The sequence below is a fragment of the Anneissia japonica genome, unplaced genomic scaffold (genome assembly GCF_011630105.1).
Source record: "Anneissia japonica isolate Jap-2015-1 unplaced genomic scaffold, ASM1163010v1 scaffold218054_len391659_cov197, whole genome shotgun sequence".
NCBI lineage: Eukaryota > Metazoa > Echinodermata > Crinoidea > Comatulida > Comatulidae > Anneissia > Anneissia japonica.
Window position 1 is genome coordinate 210770 of NW_022743009.1, and position 9603 is coordinate 220372.

Sequence of the window (9603 nt, forward strand, 5' to 3'; positions counted from 1 at the left end):
AGAGAGATCCACTGCACGGATCCCTCTGGTTACGACAATATCGGAGACTGTCTCGCCGATAGGGTAAGCGAATCTATGGTAACCGAGTTTAGCATTTGCCAATCGGAATTGCATAGGGAAAGAAAGAAGTTTCTATGTCTAGAATATTTGTTTTGTTTATTTGGTGTGATAAATTCTTCCAGATCGGCTGAAGCTACATTGCTGTAATTCGTAGGCCTATTGTAAGGCCAAAAAAAAAAAACATGTGTTGGCCACGTTTTTGGGGGAAAAAAATAGGTAAGTCGGTAGGAAACTAGGCCTTTTCCCCCTAGCCCGGCCAAGGCTATTCCAGCCTTATTAGCTCATGAAAAAATCTGTTCGTTGTAGTAAAAAAAAAAAAAAAAAAAGCAACAACCAAACTGAAATAGAATGCCGACTAAAATTTGGGTCGGTCGGGCGTGGCTAACACATGATTTTTTTTTATTTGGCCTAATTATAAGTTTTGTGAGTGGCCTCGCATAAATTTGCTTGCAAATGTATGGTTCTTGTTAGTTTACATTTTTCTTTGTCAATTTGGAAACAAATTAAACAGAAATAAGTAAGATGCTTAGTTTAGTGCCTGCGGAAAAAAAATATAAACCTATATTTTTGTTGTTAAAATTATATACACTAGAATACAGTGAAAAACCATATCCATAACATAAACAAAATGAGTAAAACCCTGTCTTCCTCTACTAATCTTATCTGTTGTGAAGAATTGGTGTTGTGTGTTACGATTCCAATGAACTTATAGTATTGACGTCACGTGAATGATTCATGTCGGACATAAAAAAGTAAACAATAGAAAACCGTACGATATCCGCATAGAATAATCTGAATGACGATTGGACGCAATGCCTTTACAAGCGATCTAAATATGGTATTTTAATATCCATATATGGTGACAACGCAAGACCAGCCTTCACTCTTTGTACGTCATCATGCACGATTGCAACATCCCGAAAATATTCCGTGCAATTCATTTTGTTGTGTCTAGCCTTTTCACAACCTTGACATAAAACATAGTTCTTTTCGATTATACATGTTTCTGTACTTAAAGCAGGCTTAAAGATAATATAAATGTGAAATAATTTAATAATATATTGTAATTTATGTTTAATATCAAATTGTGATTTATAGATGACAAACATATAGCTGATTTATAAGCAAAAAGAAGGATATTGCGAAATACTATAACCTGGCGCGCATTGATTCAGGTAAACAGATTATTGTAGTTAACATCATCAAAGACGGTTGTTCTCATTCATGACACATTCACGTTGCAAAATGGCTTGCAATCGTTGCGAAACTGAAAATTCTCGCCAGTAAGCGAGGAAGACTGACGGTCAAGCCGTCCCTTTTTGGCCGGCAGATAGGTGGATATTGTTAGTAACATCAACGGCAATTCAAGAAGACGCGACAAAATCTATCCAGAAGCAAAATAATATCAAATGTAAGTAAGCTTGGATTCTGCAGTCCACACCACCTTGAACAACTAGTGCCGCTAAACCGCCCAACAACATCAACTGACTTCACACACACAGACAGGGCGTGAGAGGAGAGGTTTTCGTCAGTCAAATATAAAACCAGTGGATTTTCTTTAAATGTATCATTTGTGAAGACTCAGTGTAAATAATTTGAACATCATCAGAGCAAACGTCTATTATATATATAGTTATTGTTATAATAGTGAACGATTAATGTTGCTCATTCTCAGGGACTGAATAGCTTTTTTGTACATAATTTTTTTTTATACCAAAGACTACATCATACTTCGAAAACAAAGCATTCTAATTGTTTTCCTCGTTGAGATATATCAAATTTATTTATCCTAGACTACCTAGGCTTCTACTAGCCTCGATCAGGCAGACTTTATCACAGTGTTGTCATCGTTTGTTGTATTGCTATATTTTCTTTCAAAGCGTACATACAGTGGGCCTTTTTAGGTCAGCAGAGTGCTTACTGTAAATCTTGAAATTCACATTGCAGCTGATTTATATATTGGATTTTATGATAATCCTAAAGCCATTTAAATTGAAACAAAGGCTTGTCTCAGTAGAACTTATTTTATTACTGAACAAAAATTTATTTCCAAATGAGTGTGCAAAGGTCCAAGCCAATTGCAATCCAAAATGATCGTAACAAAGGTTACAGTCATGTTGTAGACTCACCAGGTGATTTCACAAATTCCCTTAGTCCGAACCTATCTGCGCCAACACCACCGGATTTTACACCGCAGCAGCCAAATGTGATTTCTAAAGTTGGAAACTACCTTCTGGTGGAGGAGGTTGATAGCAAAATATTCAAAGCTGTGAACAGTATAACTTTAGAAGAACTTATCTGCAAGGTACGTTTTATTTATTTCATCAAAGTATTCAAAAACATACATTATAAACAATTGTAATACTGGTAAATGACATTAATACATTTTTAAATTTTGTATCACTATCACACACTGTTTGAAAAAATGTTGTCATCTGAATAATTGTTTGTATGTTGCTGGTACCATGTTACAACAAATTATAATTTAAAGAAGTACTGTAGTCCTAAATGATTGAAGCCTTTTTGGATAATCTCCACTCATGAACTCTAACATCAAACTTTATATTTTCCTTAAAGCCCTTTTCAAGCTAATATATAGATTATTCTATGTTGAATTAGCGTCGCATCGCTAAGCGCTTAAGGGGAGCGGCGTTTGATTTGTCGGCCGATGGTCGCACGACCATTGTTAGACGCAGACAGTTCCCAGCTTTACTCTGTTAGTTACTACGTAAAGTAATATTCATTTAGTATTTTAATATAATATATAATTTGTAAACATTTCTGTTGTTTTAAATTTAATGAGATTTTTACTCTATTAATAGTTACTACGTAATGTTATATTAAATTTGTATTTTAATATAATATTTTTGTCAACACCATTCTGTTCTCTTTAGAATTTAATGAGATTTGTTATTTCCTTTACTTTCCCTCAGGCTATAGATATCCGAAAGTATCAAGAAGTATTAAAAGCAAATATCCAGGTGGGCTACCATGAAAATATTAACCAGGTGCTTGAAATATTACTAGGCGATTCATATGCTTATGCATTTTTTGAACGTGATCATGGAGATATGCACTCACATATCCGTAGCAATCGTAAACTGTCAGAGGATGAAGCAAAGGGTTTGTTTAAGCAGATTGTTGCAGCCGTAATGCACTGTCACAGTTCAGGTGTTGTACTACGAGATTTAAAACTGCGAAAGTTTGTGTTTCGTGATAACCAAAGGTAATTATTCAGCTTTCTTCACACAAAGTAAAATTCATCAAAATGTCAGTAAGTCTTAAGTACTGTGTTTCTAAAAATTGAAGTTTTTTACCTATATTATCACATGCAATGCACAATGGTGGAGCATTCAATTTGAAGAAAAAAAAAATTATCTTTTTTTAAACTTTTTATTGACGGGATTTCTGTTTCTAACATTAATGCAAGATTGTCTATGAACGACAACACACTATCCTATGTCAACATTGTCATACAGTAGCATTTACTATTACTGTATCCTGAACTGTAACTGTAAAGATTTTGTTATTGCGCAATGCTTATGTCGCAAGAATGCCAACATCCTCAGCGGGCTGGTTGAATCCATTTATTTAGTAGGGATTTATTTTTTTACGTTTAAGTGATCTTTGATATTGAATCAATCAGTTTGATAGGAACTTATTAATAAATATTTGAATGGGGAATTGGGAAAGCTATTTCCAGAGGTATTCCTGTTTCTTCGTGTTATTTCCTGTTATCAACTTGATCATGTTGATCACATAGTTTTTATTAAATTCAGAAAGTTCAAAGGAAACTAAGATGACTCACAGAGCCACACTACCTGTATAATGTACAGTAACCGTATGTTTCATATGTTTGATCTGTTTGATCTGTTTTTTTTCCAAGGAAACACTAGGCCCTACCACATGTATTTTAGAATCCACTTCCTGGTGATAAAAAACAAAACACACAGGTATTAGAATTGTATTAGTATATTTACAGTCAACCTGTAAATTTAACCCCTAAAAAAATTCATTTATTTAAATAAAAAGAAAAAAGAAATGATTGTAAAATAATAGGGTACAATTCCTTAAGATCACAAACGTGTGAAAATCAGTTGTTGGTGTGCTTTTGAATGCATGGTTGCCTTCCCTGTAGTAACAATGCATTCTTCCACAATCACCCCAGTTCTTTCAGTTATTGCATCATGCCAAGCGTTCATTGTATCACCTGATCACAGCACCATATGAAATCTGATCTAGTTTATTGACTTCCTCATTGCAGTTGAGCGATAACAACATTAGATTTTTTCCCTTTTCACTATCATCAGAATTTATATTTTGTTTACAGTACTGAAATTGTTATGTTTATAGTTATTGTCATCTAACTACTCGATAAAAAATATTTGATCATATTTATTTAAATATTTGACTTAATAAAATTATAGAGGAAAATAAATTTGATATGGGTAGGGGGTGGGCTATATCCAATATTTAATGTTGGCTATACCCACTGATCTCTACTATTGTAGCTGGATTGTTCATTGGCTGGTTTTAGTGAAGCCACTAACGCCATGTTGGGTATCCCAAAACAACACAAATACAGTACGTAATCACAATGCAAGACTTTTGAACTGGCTTGATGATCGCAGACAATGCGATTCACTTGCACTTTTGTAAATTGCGTGTTGAGTGGTTAGATGATGTGAAAAATCATTCTGTTAAGTTAAAATTTATTATTAAAAAATATTGCAAGAAACGATATTTTGAAAAGTAATTTAAACAAATCATAAATGCCAAAAGAAACTTTTTGGTCTGAATGGTATGTCACTTGGGCTCCCCAGCATGACGTAGGTAACTTCACTTTTTTCTGTACAATGGTTGGCCGATGAGCAATTTAACTATTAATAGTAGTGGCTATAATTTCCTAAAAATGTACAACAATACAAAATACTCAAATCGTAAAGCAAACTGGTTTGATGAAATTACATATTGTTTATTAAACAGTGTGAGGGACAGGAAAATCAAAATATAATAATTTGACAATGCAACAACAGTTGCACAAACAACAATCTGCTTATTGTGCAATATTTTCAACATTTTTTCCATATTGAAAGAATGTAACATTGTAAAGTTCCTTTTTTTTCTTTTGTCAGTTTTATTAAAACAATGATTTTTATCACTCTTTATTTTTTCAAAATTTCACTTTTTTTTAGAACCCGGTTAAAGTTGGATCGACTTGATGATGCATACTTGTTGGAAAATGTTGAAGTGGATGCTATTAGCGACAAGCATGGATGTCCAGCCTATGTCAGCCCTGAGATACTCACTACAAGTACTACTTATTCGGGTCGTTGTGCTGATGTTTGGAGTCTTGGTGTAATGCTATACACAATGCTTGTAGGGCGCTACCCTTTCCATGACTCTAACCCTTCTGCTCTTTTTGAGAAGATCCGTCGTGGCAAGTACACTCTTCCAGACAGTGTCTCATCTCAAGCGAAATGCTTAATTCGCAGCATGCTGCGAGTTGAGCCATCACAGAGATTGACAGCGTCTGAGATTTTAGATCACCCATGGTTTAAAAACCCTAGCACCCCAGTCTCACCATCAACAAGTTCAAGAAAATGTCAGGATCAGCTTGTGCCAGATTCAGTATTTCCAGATGATGAGGCATATTTCTTCCAGTAGCACTTTCCTCACATATTGGTGTATCTGCTGTCATTGGTGTTGAAAGTCTTTATTTTCTTGCCTTGTTCGTCCATCCTGATACCAGTGTTACTGGTATTGTTTGCTCAAACAGGGTACTTAAAATATAGGACTTGTCATGTAGCACCCTGCACAAACTGACAATGAAGGTCACCAGAGAATTTCAGCATCCATAAATATCATATTGTAAGACTTGCATAGATAACTGACTACCAACCTGTACAGTAGGGATCACTGTTTAACCATGGTTATGCAAGAATACTGTACTGTGAATGTGGATGTTGATATTATTTGTTGATCCTGCATTGTTCCCAGGCTGTATTCATTGCCTTGTAGTCATACCCTTGACCCAGCCAGAAGCTGTTGTATTATAATTATTTAAATTCGTGAATTATAAGTTTTGATTACTCAAGTGAATAGAGTGCTATTGGTAGTGATATAGAAGTACTGTTTCTAAAACTGCAATATGGTGTCATCTGTGCAAAATTATTGTTAGTTTCCACAAAACATTATTTATCACAAATACTTTTTTCATTGCGTACACTTACGTACGATAAAATATCTCAATATTAATAAATTGATAAAATATATTTTACCTTATTTTCATATTTTGTTAATGATGTTGGGAGGCTATTTCTCAGTTTATAACCTACCGCGTTGCACAAAAGAGTGATGCCTTAATCTGCATTATGTAATGTGTGTACATTTGCAGTTTGTTTTATTTGTGTGATTCTGTTTGTGTCAGTGCTTATGTGTATACATGTATAACGTGCATTCGACACACAACACTCATTTGTGATTATCATTGCCATTGCCAGTTACCTGTACCTACGTTTCAAACCTTCAATAGAAATTGTATCGTTACTGCTCATGCATACTTACTTTCCAAGTCCAAATTTGATAATTGTTGGCGTTCGATTACAGTACATCACATTGATTTAAATGAATGAAAATAGCTTGACAAATGTTGGTTAATAGGAATGTTGGTATAGATGACTTGAGATGCAGATTGTTGAAGATTATAGTAATCATTACTAATAGGTAGTTTTCGCTGCACGACGTTAACCTTAACCTTAGTACCCAATATTATGCAACGCGATAGATCTGTCCCTTTTGTAAACAAATCGAAATACGCATGCGGAAACCCGTAACTAACATACATCAAACATGTAAATTCCTGAAAGTAACGTACACTCCGCAATGCAAGATGAATAAATTATGACGTCATCTGTTAAGGTTAAAGTCATGCGGCGAGAACTACCTATTAATTGTTGGTGTACTCTAAAGATCAAAATTATTTTACATAAGAGAATCTTTAAAATAGATGGGAAGTGAAGGATTCACAAGAGGTGATGGTTATTTATGAATGGAGAATACCTATCATTCCAGTAAGAGAGAAGAGAAGTGTAATTTCAAGACTAAATTAGTTATCACTGCCAAATGAAGTGAATGAAAAGGTTTTGTGTATTGATTTTATTTGTTAGCTATTTGTGTTATTTTAAGGGAATGGAAAATCATTTGGATACTACTTTATGGAAGTTGTCCTGAATATCGATTATAAGTGTCATAATATTCAAGTGTTCCTAATGTACCCAATTGAATTTGCCTTGTATCATGTCATAGAGGCGAGAGAGACTGTCAGTCGAAAATAAAAACTGAATAAAAACTATGAAACACATGAATCAAGATTTTGAGTGGATTTTAGTGGAAGGAGATTAAATTTTTCAATACGAATTTGGGGTTTTTTGTAGGCTAAAATACATGGCGCAACAAAAGTTTTTCTGGTTTAAGTTGGAGCTTTCGATTGAACGTAGAACGTAATGACGTCACTAAAAGTCATCTGCGCATGCGAGAACGTTAGGGTCACATTGTCGAGTAGATTTTGGGAACGCAATTTGGCCAAATGCAGAGATTGTAGGATGCCAGATAGGACGGTCACGCATGAGTGATTCTATTCTAGCGTCGCGTTGTCACACAAATCGAAAGCTCCCTACTGATACATGCAGTATGACGTATCCTCCGCAAGGGTCTGCCACCAAGGAGGCATTCACTGCTTTCAAGTTTATGCAAAAAAAAAAATGATACTGTAATAAATTCAGTGGAATAATACTACTGTACTAGTGGCAAACGATTGGGTCGATTTCATTGATGTAAACCACGGATTTGGGGTCAAAGGTCATTCCGGGAACATTCACTTTTCCCTGGTCATTCTTACTGGAGACATTTCAAAACGCTAAAAGTGACAAACGCGGCTGCAAACGATTCCGCAGTAGTAGGGAGCTTTCGATTGCATGACGACGGTAGGACAAGGAACGTAATGACGTCACTAAAGTCATCTGCGCATGCGAGAACGTTAAGGTCAACTCGTAGAACGTCATGGTAGGACGGTCACACATGAGTGATTCCGTTCTAGCGTCGCGTTGCACAAATCGAAAGCTACCTATAATACTACAGTACAGTATTGTGTTCACAGCATAGGGGTCACACAGTGACCCTTTGGAAGATGATAACATAAAGCATTGGCATAGATCAACAAAAGTAGTATGAACCACACAGCTTCTATACGGGAAAATTAACTATAAAATTATAAATACTGTACAGGTCTAGGCCAGATTCCCGAAACCCAGTTTGCCGAATCCCAGAATGGCTTTCGGCAAATTAATAATAATAATAATTCAGGATTTATACCCGGGCCTCACGTTGACACAACCTCGAGGCGCTTAACAACAACATAGAAGAAAAACCAAAACAAATGCAAATGTACCAAAAAAATTACCAAATATTTGGTTTTAGTTTACTATTAGTTTAAGTTAAATTAGGTTTTGGCAATGGACGCGCGGCAGTCTGGGATTCGGCAAACTAGTCGGATACTCTCTCGAAGACCCCTCCAATTAAATACTGTTTTTCTGCTGCCTAAAATAAATGTTTTTCTTTTATTTTTATAAACATATTTTTCCTAATTAAAGACCAAATCTGCTACAGGCCATGAACACCCCGGTGGTCCCAGAAATTGGAGGGAGACCTGTACTGCAGTATGTCTCAAACGAACATTCTAGGCCAGTGGCCTAACTATACACTACCAGACCCCTGTTACCCGTACGCATTCGCCGTAAGTCTTATGCATTCCTATCAAATCTTACGGTCTTAGGCAAACACCGGCAAAACTTAGCTTATCCTAAAGTTTGAGTAAATTTTGTTTCTTTTTCAATGTGTAATGAATTTTACTACTGTATAACTAACATTCATAATCATAAAATTCTACCTCCATGTTTCAATAACTACTGTATCGGAGATCATTATAAACTCACTAATATTTATTAGATATGCCATTTAAGCCATGGGGTATCTGTAAAGCGAAGACCGAAGACCAAAAATCGAAGACCCCTATTTTTTCTCTTTTATTTTGATGATAATACAACAGGCTGCCACAAAATCAAAATTACGAATTTTTTTGGGCGTCTGTCTGAAATTTTCAGGGTCTTCGATTTATAGAAAACCAATATGGGTGTCTACAAAACGAAGACCGACATTTTTTCTCTCTTTTTTTTAATGATAACAATACTACACCAGGCTGTCACAAAATCATAATTACGAGGTTGTTTGAACTTTTGTTTGTGAAATTATCAAGGATCTTCGTTTTATAGACTCATGGTTGACTACAAAACGAAAAATATCTCTTAGGCCTATATGATTTTGTGACAGCCTGGTGTAGATGAAATAATGAAATAAGCCTAGGTACTTGGCAACTGTTTTATGATGATTTTGAAATACTTTCAATAACATAATTGAGAAAAAAATTGGAGGTCTTCGTTTTTCGGGTCTTATCTTCGGTCTTCGTTTTGCGACACTCATAGGGGA

At 35.2% G+C, this 9603-nt stretch overlaps 2 protein-coding genes across 2 annotated transcripts in view; both read left to right on the forward strand.

Annotated features, from left to right (window-relative positions):
* The first annotated feature begins 1240 nt into the window (after positions 1 to 1240).
* LOC117119318 overlaps positions 1241 to 9603 on the forward strand; it is a 20372-nt gene continuing 12009 nt past the window's right edge. The window contains exon 1 of the mRNA XM_033264100.1: positions 1241 to 1471. Within this exon, the coding sequence (XP_033119991.1) occupies positions 1470 to 1471 (2 nt within the window). The 5' untranslated portion in view covers positions 1241 to 1469. The remainder of the gene's footprint in view (positions 1472 to 9603) is intronic.
* LOC117119317 (tribbles homolog 2-like) lies at positions 1469 to 7427 on the forward strand. The gene is made up of 3 exons (XM_033264099.1): positions 1469 to 2365; positions 2994 to 3286; positions 5256 to 7427. Exons 1-3 carry the CDS (start codon positions 2114 to 2116, stop codon positions 5725 to 5727), a joined length of 1017 nt encoding a protein of 338 aa, XP_033119990.1. The 5' UTR covers positions 1469 to 2113; the 3' UTR covers positions 5728 to 7427.

What these genes read in the sequence shown, in the direction of transcription:
- LOC117119317 (XM_033264099.1), top strand. Translation starts at nt 2,114, where the DNA reads ATGAGTGTGCAAAGGTCCAAGCCAATTGCAATCCAAAATGATCGTAAC. An exon ending in TAGAAGAACTTATCTGCAAG is followed by an intron (nt 2,366 to 2,993) that starts GTACGTTTTATT and finishes ACTTTCCCTCAG; the next exon opens with GCTATAGATATCCGAAAGTA. An exon ending in GTGTTTCGTGATAACCAAAG is followed by an intron (nt 3,287 to 5,255) that starts GTAATTATTCAG and finishes ACTTTTTTTTAG; the next exon opens with AACCCGGTTAAAGTTGGATC.